Here is a 23,561-nt window from a genome sequence, read left to right on the forward strand (position 1 = left end):
TTACTTACCTCCACGCCATTGTGCTTGTAGGGTTGCTTCTGAACTGATATTTTGACTGTTTCCCAGTAGCACTTTCTTTTATTTTCATAACACTTATACGACACCTTTAACCACCCTAACTCTTATCTGAATATATCTCAAGTATTACAATGTCATAACTGCGAGGCTGAATTCACTATATTGGCTTTTACTATCTTTATCTTGCATGATCTGCTGATGTGTCTGTATCCTCTTGTCTAGCCATAACTAGGCTCTTCCTGAATCAATTACTAACTACTCGTTGGCCCATTGTCATATCAATATTCCACATAATCTTCCTTGGGTTATTTCTTTTGTCTTAACTTACGTCCCGCACTGTCTCCTTATCTATCAATAACATCTCGGGCCGGGGCCCTTACTTCCTCTCCTTGACATCTTGTTTGCATAATGTTCTGGAATCGTAGCATATCTGTAGGATTTGAATAAGTGAAATCTCATCCCTTTCTCATTTTTATCGCATCCTTCCTTTACCATTCCGTAGTTACTAAAACCACTTAATTCTGACTTAATGCCACATCACTCCATATCCCCCTCTTTAGGGGAGTACTAAGATTTAGTACTACAATGATCTACGTATAGGTGTTTTACCTCTTCATCTTTGGCGTCTTTTCACATCATCGATGACCCTTACTTGCCTTGCGAAAATCCTTTTGTACCAAGAATAACGAACTTCCTTACTCACAAGGGTAACACCTAGTGTAACTGGTACACATAGTCCCTTAAGCTTAAATTTTCTCACATTGCTTGCTTTAGGGAAGAGACTTCCTGAGTGAACTTTAAATATTATTCTTCTGTCGTCCATTCTATTATCGCTGGAACACAATCTGAAATTCTCCTGATACCGACTATTATCAAATCACTCAGTCCCCAATTCATGTTTAGTTTACCTTTTTCACCAGCCCATACTGATTTCTATTACTCTAGGGTCTAACTTTTCCTTCTGGTAATCACGTTAGAGTCACAAACTTATTTCTTGAAATGAGGATATGACTTTATGGCCTATACTCTTTTGTTGTCTCAAGGCCTGTCACCTCTCATCGTTTCCTTCTCTTGACTATATACTCTGTAATACTGTTATTTTTTGATCTACCGTTGTCACCCATGTACTCATAATGCTTCATTAACTAGGTGCCTCGTACCCTTCTTCACCTTGCTTCTTTTACTTGTTGAAAACTTGTATCTACCTTCTGAATCTCTCATTACTTTTCACCATATGGGTGGATAGATATTCTTACCTTAAGGCTCCTTATCAAGAAGCTTACACGTCTTAGTGCACACATGTTCTGCTGAAGACCTCACATTTACTCATCTTAAGCATGATGCAAAATCGAGTTCCTCTGACTCAACTCTTCCACAACTACATTCAATCTCTTACAAACTGTCTTTTGGATGTAGGTATCATCCTATTACGAATAAAATAGAATTTAGGAGTTTAAGTTCTTGCAACTGAGCTCTACCACACGATCAAGAGTAAGAAGAAAGAGTGACAGTCCCTAAATGCCCTGTAGCCTCCTGCTTATAAGTGTGGTGCACAACACACCTATAAACAAGACTCTACTAGACACGGCTTGTAGACTCCTTAGGACAGAACTGCTCTGCTACTGCTTTTGTCACGACCCAAACCGATGGGCCGTAACGGGCACCCGGTACCTTACTCAACCGAGTACCAACGTGACGTACTTTCGTATCATACTATCATAGGTAAATGAGCCGGAGAGGCTGTCGTGAGATAAGTAGAATAAAACATGAGGAAATACTCGACATTGGATGACTTAACATGTAATCTTATACGTATGTCATACGGGCCTATAAGACCAAAATGATCACTCGTACATTGAACATAGGCCGACGAGGCCATAAAATCTTACACGTACATGACATATGTCTACAATCCTCTAAGAGTAGATAAACACCATAAAGGTCGAGACACGGCCCCGCCAATCTAATCAATACATGACCAAATCATACTGACCAAATAAGCCACTCCGGAGCAAATGGAGTGCACCAACACCTTCCGCTGAGCTGATAGCCTACTTGGATGACTCTCAACCTGTCTATCGGGACTTGCGGGCATGAAACGCAGCATCCCCAGGCAAAAGGGATGTCAGTACAAATAATGTACCGAGTATATAACGAATGAGAATCAGTAAATAAAAGACATAGAAAAACATGGAGTAAAAGACTCAACATATAAGTCTGAATAGCTATGTGAATCATTTCATATTTATAATGTCGTGCATATGCGTATAAATGTCATACCATGCATAGGTATATATGCGTACAACATCATCAAGCCTCTGAGGGTATCCATCATATCATCTCGGCCACTGTGGACAAAATCATCAACATATACCAACTAATCAGGTGGTGGTGCGTATATAACGCCGTAACCTTTTCCCATATCCCATATACATATAATACACGCATATATAACGCCATCTAGTCATGGGTCAATGTACATGTATAAATGAATGATATACATAAGAAGTACGTTAATAAGATTTCTCGGAATGTTATAGATCAATATACCTTTCGGATAACTTTATCAACTACATATTTTTCTGAGATCCATGAACAGAAGATATAATAATAAGACACATGGGGAATCAAGAATATATACATCCCTAGTATTTCTATGAATAGAGTCATTTATGAAAGTTGCGTATTTTGCTCATTTCGTTTATATCATTTGGATTATGCCAAAAGGAAAGAAGGGATAGCATTAACATACCTTTGTTGGCTTTCTTTAGTAACCACAATGAGAACCCTTCCAACATACGTTAATCTACGATAGACGACAATAACGCAACAACAATGAACTAGTGGCAAGCTTGTAGAAGGTCATTGACGATGGAGTGTACTTTTGTTTCCCTCTTTTAAACTTCCTTCCACTTTACATCACTACGAAATAACTTCGATCCGCTTACAACCATAGGGAATCGATATTAGAATCGTAAAATCGACGGGAGAATCAAGTAGAGAAAGCTTAATCTTTTCTTACCTTAAATAGCAAAACGTTTCTGCCCTTAATGACATGTTGTTCATCTTGCTAATGTTACCTTACGTTGCTGCTCCTTTAGCAAACAATGCTACAGTAACTTAGTAATAGAGACATTGTTCAACTTTCCTCCAAAATGAACTAATATATCCAACTTTTTCATTTACATTGCTATTGCAAATTATCATCTTTGATGAAGCTTTCTTTCTTAACTTAGTGGATGTGATCCTTTCATTTTATGAATTAGAAAGGTTATCTTTAACCTTTAACTGTGGGCCCCACTTAGGATGACTAATCTTTGCCTAAAGGCCCCTAATTAGGCCACCTATTGTAATGAACCTTAGTCATTACATGGGCCTTGATCAAGACCCCTTTGGGCTACCACGTTGGGGTTCCTTAGTCTTATCCAAAGACCTTAATTAATTATCCACCAATTTATTAATTACATGGTTAATATTCCATTAAACCAATAATTAATTAATTATTAATATAATTAAGAATTATCCCAAATTACTTAAAATACTAATCACTTTTAACACACTTCATACACCTTACTATCATGGTCATGTGGTACCATGTATGGCACTAGTCCATAAATACGGGGTATTATAGCTTGGACCGTATTTTATCTCAAAATGATAACCTTCAACGGAACTCATTTTCTTTGATATCTTTACCCTCTCACCTTCTCGAATTTACTTATCCCTTGTTTGAAATAGCATAAATGCTTATAACCTCAAAAATAATCTCATTCCCGAGTCTACGTCGATTAACTTACGACGAAACTTTAACGTACGAAAATGCGGAATGTAACATCTCATTTTTGAGCTTTCATCAATTTACTTATGGCATACTTTCACGTACGAAAATATGGGGTATAACACTTTATTTACTGCTTTATGTCAAATAAGTCTGCGTATCCTTAAAATCACTTATAAATTTAATTGTTATCCGATTTTGAGGGTAAACACCTTGGATGGTTGTTTGGCTTTTTTTTTTTGACACATAAGTTATATCTAAACTTGTTAAAAAAACTTAGTTGCACATTGGAAATTTACGGGTGTTCATGTAACCCCGCTAAATGCATTTGGAGCAGATCATTCTGCCCCCTCTATGGCCCAAACCAGTTCAACGCATAGGGATGTGAGACACGCGCGATATGATAAAGCCACGTATTTAAGGATATATTTTTTCAATTTTTTCATTCATAAAAAACTATTAAATTAATGTCCTAACCCATCCAAATAAAAGATCCGACCCATTTTCATCTTCCACCTCCCAGACAACGGAACTTCCACTATCTTCTATTTCTCGCATCTAACTGAAGAGGCTCTCTCCCTCTTCTATTCTCATCCGTCATTGTCGTTACAAACTTGGGTTGAGCAAGTTACAACTGTGCAGTAATGGCTTTGGTTTTGAACTCTGGAAGTAACAACAAGAATGCCTCAAAGGCTTGCTGAGTACACATGTATAAAGGTTAAATTTGCAAAGAATTTCGAGATGGGTATATCAAACAAGACAAGTGAGTTTATCAAGATGAATCCAATTGGAATAAGTGTTTTGTCAATCCTCTCTTTGGTTCTTCGGTGATCCAATTGGAATGAAACAATCCTCTCTTTGGATTTTCGATGATCGAATAGTTCAAATCGAGCAATGGAATAAATGTTTTGCCACTAAGATTGATGCAAACATTAAAAGATGGTTGTACCCAAGCCTTGGCCATTTTGTGTGCATTTCTTCGGCCAAGGATTGAGGAAGCTGCAGTAGCTACATTAAAGACAACTCTTGCCGCCATTGAAGCCCTTCAAAAGCTTAATTTTTACAGCAATGGTGGGCTTAACTTTATCGTTCTTGAGAGATGAGGGAAGTGGGTCTGAGTTCATATCTAAAATATTTTTTTTTATTCATGTAATCATTTAAATTTAGTACTAAACGTGCAGAAATGATAGTTTATCATGCGTGGGCCTAAGGACCATGGAGGGGAGAAAATGATTCAGACCTAGGCTCTAATACAACCTTGTCATGACTCAAATCTCACAAGAAGGTTGTGATGGCACCTAGTCTTTAAGACTAGGTAAGCCGATCACTTAACAATATTAAATCAACAAAACAAGATATAATGAGACAAAAGTTAATAATAAAGCGGAAATATATAGAGTTAACACCAGCGAAAAATGGCAATACTCAAACACCTTCCAGAACTACGTAGTACAGAGTCACGAGCTCTAACTGAATACATACGGAATATTGAAAATACAATACTATTCGAATGTAAAATCAACAGTATCAACATAAAGGATGAGACTCCAAGGGATTGCGATAACATGCAGCTCTATCTTGATCCTCACGACCGATGCAAGCTCTCACTCTTAAGAGTTAATGCCTCCAGCACCTGGATCTACACAAAAGTATGTAGAAGTGTAGTATGAGTACACCACAATCAGTACCCAATAAGTATCAAGATTAACCTCGGTGAAGTAGTGATGAAGTTCAAGTCGTATGATACTCACTAGTCAAATAACTTGTGCAATATATCAATAGCTGACAACTGAATACATAAAAGAAGGCAATATCAACAATCTCGCTAGAACATGTAATAACAACTCAACGTAGAAGAATCCATCCTTGAAAACAAATTATCAAATAGAAGTGAAGGCATATGAAGACATGTCAAAATCAACTAACAACTCATTAAAATACATAACAGAGCTTTTAAGAAAAACATGCATATGAACAGAATATCAACCCCATTTCAACATATAGATAACAGCAAGAGAAACGCCCCAACTCATCACATAATATCATCAATAATTCCACCCTTATTTTGCCGCATGTTCAAGTAATAATAAATGCCCTCCTTATTCCGCAGCATGCACATATCACCACCCTTATTTTGCCACGTGAACCCGAAAAATGCCACCCTTATTTCGTCCCATGCGCATAACAATAATCACAATCGCATGGCAAAGACCGCGTGCCAACACCCAATCAATCCGCTCAACATGTCCACATGTGCCACAATTATCACAAAATAATAATTCCAAAATTCCATCAAAGGTTTAGCTCATAATTTATTAACAAGGTGCCTAAGGATATAAAAATAACAAAATATGGATGGATGTTTAACATATAAAGCATTACTATTGCTAAAAAAATTGTAATGATCACGTTCACGTTGCAACAAATCGATTAAGCATGTTTCATACAAAATATATCATCAAATTAAGGCATATCAGTAGCCTAATGTATAATCCGATTATAAGCCACACATAGCACCCATGTACACGCTCGTCACCTCGTGTACACGTTGCTTTTCACATAACACAAATAAATAATTAAAGACAAATCCTAAGGGGTATTCCCCCACACAAGGTTAGGTATGATACTTACCTCAAACAATCCAATTTAATACTCCAAAAATGCCTTTCCTTTAAAACAACATCTGTCCGGCTCAAATCTAGCAAAAGATGACTCAATAACATCAAACAATGCTAAAAGAATCAATTCCAAACAATAAAGTCTCAATCTTTACCCAATTTCCAAAAAGTCAACAAAAGTCAATCCCGACCCCACATGGTCAAAACCTGAGTCGAGAGGCAGATCGCGACTACCCATAACCCCACGAGTCCAAAAATGCGATTAGTTTTCAAAATCAAGTCTAAATAGACTCTCAAATCCTAAATTTTCAATTTTTTCGAAACATAGAAAAAATTCCCCAAAACTTCCTTTCAAAATCCATGATTTTGGTATAAAATTACATTAGAAATCAAGATAAATATTTAAATCGAGTGAAAATTGCTTACCCAATAGCTTTGTGTGAAAATACTCTTCAAAAATCTCTCATCATCTAATCTAGAGTTCAAAAATATGATAAAATGGTCTAAGACCCGGAATACTCAGCTATTAACCAGCTACGGATGTCGCATTTGCGACCAAAGGTTTGCAAATGCGACCCTAGGATCGCAAATACAAACCCAGGCTGCCCCTAGAGATGTCGCAAAATGCTCCAGACATCGCAATTGTGAAGCCCCTGCTGCCCTTCCAATGTTGCAATTGTGACTAGTTGCCTCGCAAATGCGAGGTCACTAAGGGAGTCAGCTCCTTCGCAAATGCGATAAGGCCTTCGCAATTGCAGTCCTTCGCAAATGAAAGCAGACCTTCGCAAATGCGAGGTCTGTAGCACCAGCAAATGTGAAGCTTCTCCAAAACACTCCGAAATTAATCTGAAATCACCCGAGCCTCTCGTATCCCACAACAAGTGAACAAACATCTATACAAGTACATAAACCTCATATGAACTTGATCGCAAGTTTGAAACATCAAAAAAATATACAAAACCACGAATCAAACACCAAAACGCATCATGTAAGCTTTGAAACTCAAGAACTTTAATATTCACAACCAAGCGTCTAATTCCTATCAAACCAACTCGGAATGACACCAAACTTTGCAAACAAGTTCTAAATGACAAAAAGGACCTATTGTATGTCCCGAAACAATAGTCTCATCCCGATAGCCACAAAGTAAACACATGGTCAAACTTATGAAATTTCTAAACCTTCAAATTGCCAACTTTCGGCAAAAAGAATCATATCATCCTAGGAACTTCCGAAACTAATTCTGGGAATACGCCTAAGTCCAAAATTACCATAAAACTCTGTTGGAACCATCAAAATACTATTTTAAAGTCGTTTACATAGAAGTCTAACCTTAGTTAACTTTTGTAACTTAAGCTTCCAACCTTGGAACTAAGTGTTGCAAATCAGTCCAAAACCCTCCCGAATCCAAACCAATCATCCATGCAAGTCACATAACAACAAACACATACGGGGAGTATCAAATGGGAAAACGGGGCCCAAATACACAAAACGACCGGTCGGGTCGTTACATTCTCCCCCTCTTCAACAAACGTTTGTCCTCGAACGAGTTTAGAATCATACCTGGGATATAAAAAAGGGGGGATATCTGCTCCGCATATCATGTTTGGTCTCCCAAGTTGCCTCCTCGACCTACTGACCTCTCCACTAAACCTTTACCGATGCAATATCCTGCGACCTCAACTTGCGAACCTGCCTATCCAAAATAGCCACCAGATCCTCAACATAAGTCAAATCCTTGTCTAACTGTACTGAGCTAAAATCCAACATATGTGATAGATCCTCATAGTACTTCTGAAACATGGAAACATGAAACACCGGATGAACTCTCGATAAGCTGGGTGGCAAAGCAAGTCTGTAGGCCACCTCACTACCTCTCTCCAATACCTCGAAAGGACTAATATACTGATGGCTCAACTTTCCCTTCTTCCCAAACTGCATCACCCTTCATGGGCGAAACTATGAGTAGAACCTTCTCACCCACTATGAATACCACATCACGAGCCTTCCTATCAGCATAACTCTTTTGTCTGGACTGTGCTGTACGAAGCCACTCCTGAATCAATTTTGCCTTCTCCAAAGCATCACGAACCAATTATATGCCTAATAGCCTAGCTTGCCAAGCTGAAACCAACCAACCGGAGAACGTAATTGCCATCCGTACAAGACCTCATACAGAGCCATCTGGATACTTGACTGGTAGTTATTATTGTAGGCAAAATCTGCTAACGGCAAAAACTGATTCCACTGACCCCAAAATCAATGGCTAATACTCTCAACATGTCCTTCAAGATCTAAATAGTATGCTCAGACTGTCTGTCTGTCTGGGGATGAAATGTCGTACTCAACTCAACTTGTGTGCCCAACTCACGCTGCACCGCTCTCCAAAATGTGATGTAAACTGAGTGTCTTGATCCGAGTTAATAGACACAGGCACACCATGCAGGCAAACAATATCTCTAAGACATATTCGAGCCAACTACTCTAAAGTGTAGGAAGCCATGACTGGAATGAAGTATGCAAAATTAGTTAGTCTATCCACAGTGTCATCAAATCTCCTGAAGGTCCGTGGCAGCCCAACCACAAAATCCATAGTAATACGCTTTGTCACGACCCAAAATCTCAACCAATCGAGAGCGTGGTGGAACCTAACACTGCTTGCTAGGCAAGCCAACACATAAGAAATAAATATGAAATACTGCAATAATTAACTAGCAACAGAGTAATAACATTGTAAAAGCAACTCGAAGATACACATAATACGTCTAAAACCAATATCTAACGCAAGCCATCCTAAGATGTTGAGTCACAAGTACATGAGCTACTAGTGTATACTAAATACAATGTTTCAAAATAAGTACAACACTGTCCGGGAAATGGAATCAGTACAATAGAAATAAGATGATGACTCAAGTCTTGCGAACGGGATGCAGCTGTATTTGGAATCACCAACCCGGTATATGTTAAGAACCTCTAGGGACTTCGGTGGTACCGATATTCGGATATGCAAAAGAAGTGCAGAACAGTACGGGTACAATCGATTCAATATACTTAGTAAGTGTGGAGCCTAACCTCGACGATGTAGTGACGAGGCTAGGACAAGACACCTACATAAACGTATGTAGTTTATATATCAAGAAGTAACGAAATAACAAGTATAGAATCAAATATAACAACTGTACGGGGTCATGTGAAAGGGGTTAACAATTACAACATTAAGGGCAACAAACTGAACATAAAGTAAAGTATCACAGAGTAAACCTTTTTCGACAATAAATAAGGATACCACAAAAACAAGTCCACATTGAAAATATCAAAGTAAAAGCAATGAAATCAACAAAATTGCATGGCATCACCATTCGTGCTTTTACTCTCATCCTCACATATAATATAAATGCAAGTGCATGACATCACCCTTCGTGCTTTTAATGTCATCCTTACATAATAATATTAAAGCAAGTGCACGGCATCGCCCTTCGTGTTTTTACTCTCATCCTCACAAAATAATAATAAATCAAGTGCATGAAATCACCCTTCGTGCTTTATCCCCACGTTAACTCAAGCAATGATATCAATATGTAAATAAGGCATGGCAACACCCTTCGTGCATTTCACTCTTCCTCACCAAGAAATAACATACAACACACTGCTAAACAAGGTGGGAAGCATATTCAACATCAACAATAGTATTTGAGCACAACTCGTCATATGAGAATCTCCCAACCATTAGTGCTAACAACCAATCAACAATTTTCATGATCTCAACACCCAATATCACAATAATCTCAATATAAGAAACATCATGAAAACGAGTAATCAAAGAATTAAACAATCTATCTAAAACCTGGAAGACATAATACACAAAATAATATGGTACAAGTAACACTAATTCTAGTGAAATATCATTCATACAATTTAAAACAATCTTTAGAAACTACACACGAATAAAAAAGGTTCAATCTTTATTATAATTGAAAAGGTCAACAAAAATTCAACACGAACTCACGTGGTCGAAATTCAAAATTAAGATCAAATCTCGATTACCCATTCACCCCCGAGCCCGAATATATAATTTATTTCGAAATTTTACCTCAATTTAAGATCTACATCACAATTTTACAAAATCCCTGAATTCTACCCAAAACCCACAAATTTCTACTCTAAAAATCCTAGATTTGATGATCAAATTCATGAAAAAGTAATGAAAATTAAATAAAATCAAGTCAAAGTTACTGACCTATGAAGTTGGGAAGAAATTGCTCTCCAATCACCTATATGGCGTCTAAGGTTTCAAAAATGGTTAAAATGAGCTAAGTCCCGAAATTCCCACATTTTACCCAGCTGCAGATATCGCAATTGCGAACTCTTGTTCGCAATTGCGATGTTCGCTAATGCGTACCACTGAATTCACAATTAGTGTCTCAGTGCCTCAGATGTTGCAAATGCGACTCTTCCTTCGCAATTGCGAAGGACCTCTTCATCACAAATGGACCAAGCTTCACATTTTTGAAGCTACCTTGCCCATGCTCAGTGTCGCAATTGCGACACTGCCATCGCAAATACCCTCATGGCTCACAAAAGTGACACAGACTTTGCAATTGTGAAGTCTCCCAGCCATGCCCATTATCGCAAATGCGATCCTAACATCGTAAATGTGATCACATTTGCGAACAGGTTCTCCCAATTGCGAGACCTGCAGTTTAGCAACACTAGCTATTGCATCAGCTATCCAAAACTATCTACAATGCATCCGAAACTCATCCGAGCCCCTCGGGTTCCAATCCGAACATCCACATAAGTGTAACATCATGAAAACTCGCTCGCTAACTCAAATAATCAAAATAATATCAAATATCAAGAATCGATCATCAAAACTCATGATTTTCAACTTCAAAACTCATTTTTCCAACTTTTCACATAAAGCCCCGAAACGGTCTCGGGTCGCCCGGTATCCCAACCAAAAATGCATACAAGTCCAAAAAATATCATACAAACCTACCAGAATCGTCAAAATACTGATCCAAGGTCGTTTACTAAAAACGTTGACCGTGGTCAACTCTAGCCATATTTAAAGTTAAAAATCACATTTTCTTCAAAAATTAATATTTAAACTTTCTGAAAATTGATACAGACCATGCATATAAGTTATGAATCATCAAATTGAGCAATGTTAAGTTTCGAAACACAGAAAAGGGAGTTAGTACTCAAAACAACCTATCAGGTAATTACATTCTCCACCTCTAAAAGAAACGTTCGTCCTCGAAATGTTCATCCTCGAACAGACATAGAAAGGTACCTGGACTGTCAAAAAGGTACGAGTATCTACTCCTCATATCAGACTCGGACTCTCAAGTAACCTCCTCAATCGGCTGACCTCTCCAATACACTTTCATAAAAGGAAAACTCTTAGATCTCGAGTTTTGAACCTACTGGTTTAGAATAGCCACCGACTCTTCCTTGTATGTCAAATTCTCATCAAGTTGCACCGTGCCGAAGTCCAAAACATGCGACCTATCCTCATGGTATTTCTGAAGTATGGAAACAAGAAATACCAGATGTACGCCTGCTAGGCTAGGAGGCAATGCAAGCCTATTGATGTGCCGTAGAAATACAGCACTTTTGATACTAATTACGTAGACTTTAGCTCATCTTTTAAAGCATTATAAGTCATTTATTATGTAGTTTTGGTGTCTTGCAAGAAACCGGACTTGAAGAACTAAGATCATGAAAAAGATGACAAAAACCAATGAAAAGGTAGAAATGCAGAAGGTCTGCGACCGCAAAAGTGATGTGCGGACCGCAGACCCATCGCAGAGTGAAGTAGACCATCCTACTATCTGAGAGTCAAATCTGTGATCCATTGTGCGATGGCATAACTCTTGTGCGGATCGCATAGTGATCGCACAAATGCAAAAGGATTTTCAGTGAAGATGACTTTGCGGTACGATATGCGGTCGCGAAACCAATACGCGCACCGCATAACCAAAATGCAATGAAAAACTGGAAAACTCTGTGATCAATTTTGCGGTGAAAATGAAGATGTGCGGACCACGAATGCGTTTTGTGACCCATTTTGCAGTCGCAAACTTGATATGCAGGGTCATATTTGTCACTTTTTGACCATGACTTTTAGACCATTATAAATAGAATGATTAGGGTTTTTGTGGACCATCTTGTCTGAAAAAGAGGCTACACTTAGAGCATTGAATACACCATTATTTTGGATGCTTTTGAGAGAGAATCCAAGACTTCGCCTCTTTGAAGTTTTATGACTTTATTTATTACTTTGTTCTTGTATTCTAGTATGAGTAGCTAACTTTAAATACTAAGGTTGTGGACCCTAAGTGGGTGTAATATTAATGGGTGTTTACCATTGAATATATATATATATATATATATATATATATATATATATATATATATATATATATATATATATATATATATATATATATAATGGTTGGTTGATTTCTATTCATTTCTCATTCTTCATTTATGGATGATGGTTGCAAACATTGACTAGTGATATTTCACTCTATCTTTACTTGGAAAAGTGGGTTAGGGTGTGGTAGAATTGAATAGCAAGAACTCTAGGCTTTAAACCTTGTTTAATAGAATCGCTTAGGGATAAGTGGGTTCTACTTGGCATAAATTGGTTGTTTTTAATTGTAACTTTTTTATATTTGGAAAAATCATAAAGAGGAAATACTAACTAATTATTGAAAAATATTGGGTAGTCATTTAGGAATCATTTGCATATCAAAGGGCCTTCCATTATAAATATATCATATTAACACCGATAATATTACATTCCATTGATGGGGACAAACCTTGGTTTCTTGATCAAATTAATCAAATTCTCTTAACAAAATAGCTTTTCTTGACAATTCAAAATTACAAAACTCTTTTTAAACTAACGGAGTCGAACTACGGCTTAAGTCAAGTTTCACACTATTCAAGTAGCCTTTTCACACCTATTCCCTGTGGGATTCGACCCCTATATTTGACATCGACCGCCTTACACCATTTATATAGGTGTAATTTGAGTGTATCAAATTTTGACATCGTTGTCGGGGAATACCGTTTTGAAATTACTAATTAGTGTGTATTTTACTTTACGTCTTCTTCTATTCCATCACACTTTGCTTGGTGTCATTAGGTAAACATGGGCGAACCGGACGAAGAGAATGTGTTTGCGGATATAGATAAGTGTATTGAGGATACAAATGCCATTGTCCCTCCTAGAGTTGACGCTGCTACCTTCATAGTGGAACACAGTCTAATCCTACTATATAGATCAGTAATTTTCTTCTTCAAGCAATTACCGGGAGAGCATCTACATGAGGCATGGGATAGATTCAAGCTATATTTGGTGAGGTCACTGAATCATGGTTTTCTGGATAATATTTTGTTGGAGATGTTTTATATGTGCTTGGATCCTATGAATCAATCGATAGCCAAAAATGCGGCAGATGGATCATTTATGGATAGAACATTTGCAAGGATCACACAAATCCTCGACAAAATGGCCGAACATAACCAAGTTTGGCATGCAGAAGACACCAAGGGTGGAATTGCATATAGTACTCCTTCCTTGACCAACATGATTAAGGAGAACCAAGAAAGAGATCAAGTAATTGTCGGGATTGCTACCAATGTCAATGTGTTGACAATAATGCTCTGTTACACCCCATGTTTTCGTACGTGAAACTACGCCATAAGTAAATTGATGAAAGCTCAGAAATGTGATGTTACATTTCGCGTTTTCGTATGTTAAAGTTTCGTCGTAAGTTAATCGACGTAAGTTCGGGAATGAGATTATTTTGAGATTATAAGTATTACGCTATTTCAAATAAGTGATAAGTAAATTCGTGAAGGTGAGAAGGTAAGCGAATCGAAGAAAATGAGTTTCGTCGAAGTTTGACATTTTGAGATAAAATACGGTCTAAGCTATAATACCCGATATTTATGGACTAGGGTCATATAAGGTACCATATGACCATGATAGTTGGATACACAAAGTGTGTTAAAAGTGAGTAGTATTTTAAGTAATTTGAGATAATTCTTAATTATGTGGGTAATTGGTTAATTATTGGATTAGTGGGGGATTAATAAGTTGATTAAGGAATTGGGGGGGGGGGGGATTAATTAAGATCTTGGATAAAGCCTAAAAGGACCCAATGTGGGAAAAAGTCAAATGGGGTGATAAGTGACTCTTTGGTTTGCATACCATGTGGCATATTTAGAAAAATGATTGGCCAAGTCATCCACAAGAGTGGGGCCCACAACCCCCAATTTTAAGAAACTTTCCCATCATTAAGAATGAGATGCTTATGCTTGCTAAGCTAACGGATGAAATCTCAAAACAAGGAGTTTATATGAAATCTTCAACAAAAGTAACGAATGAAGCTCAACAATTCGTATGAAACTGCAGCAGCGTGAAATCGCGATTCTAAGGGAGTACGGTACAATCTTTCTCAATAATATCATATGGATGTTTTCCTAATTCGATCCACCATTACGCGTTCTTTGCAAAAGACGTGTGTTAGAGGGATTGTCAAGAGAATCGGTTCAGGTATGTTAAGGCTATTCCTTCTTTCTTTTTGGCATGATCCAAATGATACAAACGAAACGAGCAAAATACGCAACTTTCATAAATGACTCTATTCATAGAAATACTAGGGGTGTCTATATTCTTGAGTCCCCATGTGTCTTATTATTATATCTTCTGTTCATGGGCCTTAGAAAAATATGTAGTTGATAAAGTTATCCGAAAGGCATATTGATCTTATGCATTCTGAGAAATCTTATTAACACACTTCTTATGCATTTCATGCATTTATACATGTACATTAACCCATGACCAGATGACATTATATACGCGTATATTATATGTATATGGGATACGGGAAAAGGTTACAACGTTATATACGCATCACCACCTGATTAGTTGGTATACGTTGATGATTTGCCCACAGGGGCTGAGATGATATGATGGGATGCCCTCACAGGCTTGATGATGTTATGAACGCATATACCTATGCATGGTATAACATTTATACGCATACGCATGACATTATAAATATTAAATGATTCACAGAGCTATTCAGACATACATGCAGAGTCTGTTACTCCATGTTCCTCTCATGTCTATTATTTACTGATTTTCATTCCTTACATACTCGGTGCATTATTTGTACTGACATCCCATTTGCCTGGGGACACTGCGTTTCATGCCCGCAGGTCCTGATAGACAAGTTAAGAGTCCTCCAAGTAGGCTATTAGCTCAGCGGAAGGTGGTGCACTCCATTTGCTCCGGAGTTATTTATTTGGTCATGTATTGATTAGTATGGCGGGGCGCTGTCCCGACCTTTATGGTGTTTATCTACTCTTAGAGGCTAGTAGACATATGTCATGTACGTGAAAGATTGTATGGCCTTGTCGGCCTATGTTCAGTGTACGAGTGGTCACTTTGGTCTTATATGCCCGTATGTCATATGTATAAGTTTGTATTACATATTGGGTTGTCTAATGTTGAGTAGTTCCTCATGTTTTATTCTACTTATCTCACGACAACCTCTCCGACTCATTTACCTATGATAGTATGATACGAAATATACGTTATATTGGTACTCGATTGAGTAAGATACCGGGTGCCCGTCGCGGCCCATCAGTTTGGGTTGTGAAAAAAGTGGTATCAGAGTTGTTCTGTACGAGGGAGTCTACAAGCCGTGTCTAGTAGAGTCTTGTTTATGGGTGTGTTATGCACCACACTTATAAGCAGGAGGCTACAAGGCAATTAGGACTGTCACTTGTTCTTCGTACTCTAGATCGTGTGGTAGAGCTCAGTTATAAGAATTCAAACTCTTAAACTCTATTTTACTCGTAATACAATGACGCCTACATCCAAAAGACAGCTGGTAAGAGATTGACTATGGCCGTGGAAAAGTTGGGTCAGAAGAACCCGATTTTTGCATGATGCTTATGATGAGTAAATATAAGGTCTTCAGCAGATCATATATGTACTAAGATATGTAAAGCTTCTTGATAAGGAGCCTTAAGGCAAGAATATCTATCCACCCATATGGTGAAAAGAAATGAGAGATTTAGAAGGTAGATACAAGTTTCAACAAGTAAAAGAAGCAAGGTGAAGGAGGGTATGAGCTACCCAGTTAATGAAGATTATCAGTATTTACAATTCAGGCAGAGAAATATAAGCCTTTTGAGTTACCCTCAACAGTAATAGAGGTATGTATAATCGGCCACACCTATCTCAGTTATGCCCTATGAGAGCTAACAGATATGGTTTAAGAGAAGGACGGGATATCAGGATCTGGCTGGGGTTAGAGTAACCCAAAATGGTGGATGGATTGTTAGTGTTAGTTGACATTTTCGAAGGATAGGTAGTGCAAACGTGGTAATGGATCTTCTTGTGAGACACCCAGATGGTGCACTCTAAAATAGTACAGCTAGATATGAGTACTACAAAGAATGGCACTGGAATCCTGGAAGGGATAAATATTATCTTAGTTCATTAGTAGAGAAAGAATGTTAGGCAACCCGAAGAGCCAGTAGATGGAGCAAGGGGAGCTAAAAGCAAATGATGTCTTGTTGAAGTTTTCAGAATAAAGTGATAGATAGAAATATTAGCAGGGAAATAAGAAGAGAGTTAATGAAGCATTATGAGTAAGATGTGATACATAGATGACAACGGTAGATAAAAAAATGGCAGTATTACAGAGTCTATAGTCAAGTGAAGGAAAAGATGAGAGGTGACAGGCCTTGAGACAACAAAAGAATATAGGCCATAAAGTCATATCCTCATTTTGAGAAATAAGTTCGTGACTCTAGCGTGATTACCAGAAGGAAAAGTTAGACCCCAGAGTAATAGAAATCAGTATGGGCTGGTGAACAAGATAAACTAAACATGAATTAGGGACTGAGTGATTTGATAATAGTCGGCATCATGAGAATTTCAGAGATTGCGTTCTGGCGATAATAGAATGGATGACAGAAGAATAACCTTTAAAGGTCATTCAGGAAAACACTTCCCTAAAGCAAGCAATGTGAGCAAAGTTAAGCTTAAGGGACTATGTATGCCAGTTACACTAAGTGTCACCCTTGTGAGTAAGGAAATTTTGTTATCCTTGGTACAGAAGGATTACCACAAGGTAAGTAAGAATCATCGATGATGTCAAAAGACGTCAAAGATGAATAGGTAAAACATCTATAGGTAGATCGTTGTAGCTCTAAATCTTAGTACTCCCCTAAAGGGGGGAATATGGAGTGATGTGGCACTAAGTCAGAATTAAAGTGGTTTTAGTAACTATGGAATGGTAAAGGGAGAATGCGATAAAAATGAGAAAGGGATAAGGTTGCGCTCATTCAAATCCTACAGATATGCAACAATTCTAGAACATTATGCAAACACGACGTCAAGGAGAGGAAGTAAGGGTTCCTTCCCGAGATGTTATTAATAGATAAGGAGCCAGTGCGAGACGTAAGTTAAGACAAAGGAAATAGCCCAAGAAATATTACGCGGAATGTTGATATGAGAATGGGCCAATGAATAGTTAGTAGTTGATTCAGGAAGAGTCTAGTTATGGCTAGACAAAAGGACACAAATAAATTAATAGATCGTGCAAGATAAATGTATTGAACCCCAGCATAGGGAATTCAGTCTCGCAGCTATGAAATCGCAATTGTTGAAAATAAAAAAATTTCAGATAGGAGTTAGGGTAGTTAAAGGTACCGTATGAGTGTTACTAAAATAAAAAAGAGTGCCACTAGGAAGACAGTCAAAATATCAATTCAAGAGCAACCCTACAAGCACAAGGGAGTAGAGGTAAGTAACTACGGATAATTATAGGCGAGGAAGGACATCAAAAAAATTCCGTCGAGTATACGATGTAATAAGCTCACATCTTTACAAGAGTTAGAAGGTCTTCCCTAAATACTACAATGAAAGACTAGCTGAGGAAATAAGGAAGAAGGCTTCAACCTAAGCATAGTGACCTAAAGAGGAAATTTTCTTGTAATAACAGTCTCACAACAACAATGTATGCACTCCATAAGAAAGTGGCACCTATCGTGGCTAATGAACGGGAAAAAGAAAAAAATTCAAAAGTAATATTCGAGATCATATGAGTTGCATGAAAATTCCGGCATTCGTGAAAACTAAGATAAGCTAAGTATGCACGCAACAAGGGGTAAGAAAGACCAGGAAAAGTAATAACTTATGTTTAAAGAAAGCTGAGAAGGAACGAAAGGAATTATTCGATCAATGATCCAGAGTTAGTTACGTTATGAACGCACTTAAGATTTCAGAGTATTATCCATGCAGCATATATGTTGACAATCATACAGCCGTAGAAGACTCCGGTATAAGTTAAAAGAAAGAATTGAGCCCAGGTCATAGACAAGGGATTGACTTGTTAAAAGATTGTATCATGGATATTCCATAGCGCCCATGAAAGTCTAAAGTAATAACTAATACCAGGAGCCGCAGATCGGAAGATAGCTTAAGCCTACATAAAGGCTGATCATAAGAAAGAGAAAACTAAAGAGTTACATCAACAAAATAAATTAGGAGTCTGATTATTAGACCCAAAAAATTATAGAAATCGTGATTGAAAACATTGACGAATCACTATTAGTGTCAGAAGTACAAGAGTACAACAACCATATTCTATGAAGAGTACCGGCCTCATAAGAAGTCAGTATGTGGATGTGAATTATACCTATGTGGAAGGAAGGTCATGAAAGAGATAGAAGATGTGATGCGAGATTTTAAGGTAAGTAAGGTAAATGTGAACAACGTACGAGATACTCAGGTGCAGAAGGTTGTGAACAATCTATACTTCAGATAGAGGGCTAGAAACGCTAGGATTCTGTATCCAGGAATGATAGCGGCGCCGTCAGTGGCATATTTTCCAGCCTATGGGTTCTAGGTATCGAGAAGTCTAATTAAGAGAGTAAAGAAGAGTTAGAGGCGATGTGATGTCTCGCTTGATGTTCCAGAATGACATAAGGAAATCTATGATGCAAGCAAGTTTAAGGAAGGTTGCGAGTAGTATAAATAGATATGTGTAAGTCGCAAGCTAAACTATGGTAAAGTGACAAGGTTTTTGGAAGACAGGAGTAAGGATAAAAAAAGGGCGAGTGAGAAGGTGACGACAATGGATAAATCCTCGGTATTAAGCCCATGAAAACAAGAGATCTAATGGTTTCTCTAAGTTATAGAAAGCTCAGTATAGCCTGAATGAACTCAAAAGAGTCCAAGACTAATAGCATTAAGAAGAGATGGAATGCTTCCCTGGTAGTAGAATAAGGGTGCAATTGTGATAGATAAGGATGACGTTTGGGCCTTCGATTGAGTAATGATTTGAAGAAAAAAAAGGGATTTCACGGACAACACAAGATTAAAATACCCACGTAAGGTGAATCACATTGGGATGCTATGAAATACAGTTATGGAAGTATGGTATCGCCCCCAGGTGGATTAGGAAAATCACTTCAAATGTTCCTCGATAAGACGTGAGCCCTAGCGGTAGTGTTACATAAGAGGTCAAGTTATCAGTGGTAGATTATAGATCAACATTAAGGTGAATCAACAATGGATGGATAAAAGTTACAAAGTATGAGATGAGATTAGGCCATTAGTCTTAAGATGAACAGTAATAAAGAAGCATTAAAGGACTTAGATTTATACATTTAGGATGAGCAACGAGAGTAACCTGGAGTTTGGTAGCAGACCTCAATAAAGATAAATCGAAGTAAGAGTGATGGTATAGTATGGCCTACTTTGATGTAGTAAAGCGAATGACGCCCAGAGGGACAACTTGTCATAATTCTGTATATGTTCACAAAGTGAGGCCTAGAGATTGGCTAAAAGCTAGAGGAAAGAGTCGCATAGGCGCACATACAAGAAAAAAGTCGTACATGCTGCATGACAGAAGGTAGCAAAAGTTACGGGAATGGAAGAATTCCGACCACAGGCCGTGGTGTGAGAAAGAGGCCTAACAGGGGGAATGCCCTGGCCTTTGGATTTATTCACAAAACATTTGCCTAGATGGCTAAAGTATTCGGAAGACATAGGTTATGAAAATGATAAGATCATCAGTCAACATTCGAGGACGAATGTTCCAAAGAGGGGAATGATGTTACACCCTATATTTTCGTACGTGAAAGTACGCCATAAGTAAATTGATGAAAGCTCGGAAATGCGATGTTACATTTTGCGTTTCGTACATTAAAGCTTCGTCGTAAGTTAATCGACATAAGTTTGGGAATGGGATTATTTTGAGATTTAAGTATTACGCTATTTCAAACAAGTGATAAGTAAATTCGTGAAGGTGAGAGGGTAAGCGAATAGAAGAAAATGAGTTTCGTCGAAGTTTGACATTTTGAGATAAAATACGGTCTAAGCTATACCCAGTATTTATGGACTAGTGTCATATAAGGTACCACATGACCATGATAGTAGGATACATAAAGTGTGTTAAAAGTGAGTAGTATTTTAAGTAATTTGAGATAATTCTTAATTATGTGGGTAATTGGTTAATTATTGAATTAATGGGGGATTAATAACTCTATTCATAGAAATACTAGGGGTGTCTATATTCTTGATTATCCATGTGTCTTATTATTATATCTTCTGTTCATGGGTCTCAAAAAAATATGTAGTTGATAAAGTTATTCGAAAAGCATAGTGATCTTATGACATTCCGAGAAATCTTATTAACGCACTTCTTATGCATTTGATGCATTTATACATGTACATTAACCCATGACCAGATGGTGTTATATACGCGTATATTATATGTATATAGGATACGGGAAATGGTTATGACGCTATATATGCACCACCACCTTATCAGCTGGTATACGTTGATAATTTGCCCACAGTGGCCGAGATGAGATGATGGGATGCCCTCACAGGCTTGATGATGTTATGAACGCATATACCTATGCATGGTATGACATTTATACGCATACGCATGAAATTATAAATATTAAATAATTCACAGAGCTATTCAGACATACATGTCGAGTCTATTACTCCATGTTCCTCTCATGTTTATTATTTACTGATTTTCATTCCTTACATACTCGGTACATTATTTGTACTGACATTCCTTTTGCCCGGGGACACTATATTTCATGCCCGCAGGTCCCGATAGACTGGTTGAGAGTCCTCCAAGTAGGTTATCGGCTCAGCGGAAGGTGTTGGTGCGCTCCATTTGCTTCGGAGTTATTTATTTGGTCAGTATGATTTGGTCATGTATTGATTAGTATGGCGGGGACCTGTCCCGACCTTTATGGTGTTTATCTACTCTTAGAAGCTTGTAGACATATGTCATATACGTGAAAGATTGTATGGCCTTGTCGGCCTATGTTCAGTGTACGAGTGATCATTTTGGTCTTATAGGCCCGTATGTCATATGTATAAGTTTGTATTATATGTTGGGTCGTCCAATGTTGAGTAGTTCCTCATGTTTTATTCTACTTATCTCACGACAGCCTCTTTGGCTCATTTACCTATGATAGTATGATATGAAAGATACATTACGTTGGTACTCGGTTGAGTAAGGTACCGGGTGCCCGTCGCGGCCCATCAGTTTGCGTCGTGACATGCTCACTGAAAGCCAAACAAAGAAAGTGAATATTATGGAAGATGTGCAACCAATGTCAGATGAGGACTATGAAGAAGCAAATTATATCAACAATTCACAATGAGGATATCAAAGACCACCCTACCAAGGTTCCAGACAACCACACCAATAGAGATCTAACCCGCAAGGGAAAGGTAACCTATAATGGAGAAACGACCAAGGTAGTCCAAATCAAGGAAATTGGAGTAATAACAACAACAACTTCTCAAATCGGAGTTCAAACCTCTATGTTCCACCAAAGGGGCAATATTCCAACTCTCCATATTGGAAGGAGAGTTCTTCAAGTGATTCCAAGTTGGAAAGCATTCTTGAAAGAGTATTGCAAAATCATGAGAGATCCAACACTTCAATGAAAAATATGACCAAGCTTGTGGGTTCTCACACCGCATCTATTCAAAAGTTGGAGATGCAAATGAGGGATTTATCAAGAGAACAGAACCCAAAGCAAAAAGGGATGCTCCCAAGTGATGCTATTGCAAATCCAAAAGGTAGTGGGAGTGGCCCAACTTCTCATTGCATGTCCATTACAACTCAAAGTGGGAAACTACTTCAAGGAGAGAATGAACAAGTGGTTGAAGTAGAAGATTCTGAACAAGAAGTCGAGGGACAAGTTGCGGTGCCAAATGTTGTTGAATTGGAAAGATTCCCGAAGAAGGTGAAAGCTCAAGAAGTGAACCATGAAGAGGTTAAGGAGAAGGTAATAGAGGCACCAAAACCTCTAGCACCAATTCATAGACATCCTCCTCTTTTCCCCCAAAGACTAGCTAGAAGGGTTGATGATAGCAAATTCGAGAAGTTCTATGACATCCTAAAGCAATTATCGGTGAACATTCCATTTGTGAAAGCGTTTCAAGAGATGTCGGGTTTTGCTAAGTACTTGAAGGACTTGATCACTAAAAAGAAAACCACAAAGAATGAAGTGGTGAATGTCATTCACCGGGTTAGTTTCATCATTGCAACAACTGTCGTCCAAAAGAAAGAGGACCTGGGAGCCTTCACCATTCCATGCACCATTGGATTGCGTGACTTTTCATGAGCCCTTTGTGATAATGGGGCTAGCATTAACTTAATGTCTCTTGCTATCTACAAGCAAGTGGGATTGGGAATTCCTAGGCCTATAAGTATGAGGTTGCAAATGGCCGACCGTTGAATAAAGCGACCGGTGGGAATAGTTGATGATGTGCTTGTGAAAGTGGGGAAGTTTCTCCTCCTCGCCGACTTTGTTATTCTAGATTGTGCTATTGATAAAGAGATCCCTATCATCTTAGGGAGACCATCCTTGCTACCGGGAGAGCAAACATGGACTCAGAACGAAATGAGATTAAGTTCCGGGTTAATGACGAAGAAGTTACCTTCCAAGCAAGTAAGGGTATGAAATTGCCACATGTATACAAGAGTATCTCAATCATTGATGTTGTTGATGCGGTAGAGGATGCCATCGAGGTGAAGATTGAATAGGAATGCCTTGGTAAG

The 23,561-nt window shown here is 38.1% G+C and overlaps 1 protein-coding gene across 1 annotated transcript; it reads left to right on the forward strand.

Annotated features, from left to right (window-relative positions):
* Positions 1–13,579: 13,579 nt before the first annotated feature.
* On the forward strand, positions 13,580–23,124 carry LOC107818545 (uncharacterized). The gene is made up of 3 exons (XM_016644575.1): positions 13,580–14,047; positions 22,109–22,222; positions 22,330–23,124. The coding sequence occupies exons 1-3, from the start codon at positions 13,580–13,582 to the stop codon at positions 23,122–23,124; spliced, it is 1,377 nt and encodes a 458-aa protein (XP_016500061.1).
* Positions 23,125–23,561: the final 437 nt, after the last annotated feature.

This window comes from Nicotiana tabacum, chromosome 2 (assembly GCF_000715075.1).
Source record: "Nicotiana tabacum cultivar K326 chromosome 2, ASM71507v2, whole genome shotgun sequence".
Lineage (NCBI taxonomy): Eukaryota > Viridiplantae > Streptophyta > Magnoliopsida > Solanales > Solanaceae > Nicotiana > Nicotiana tabacum.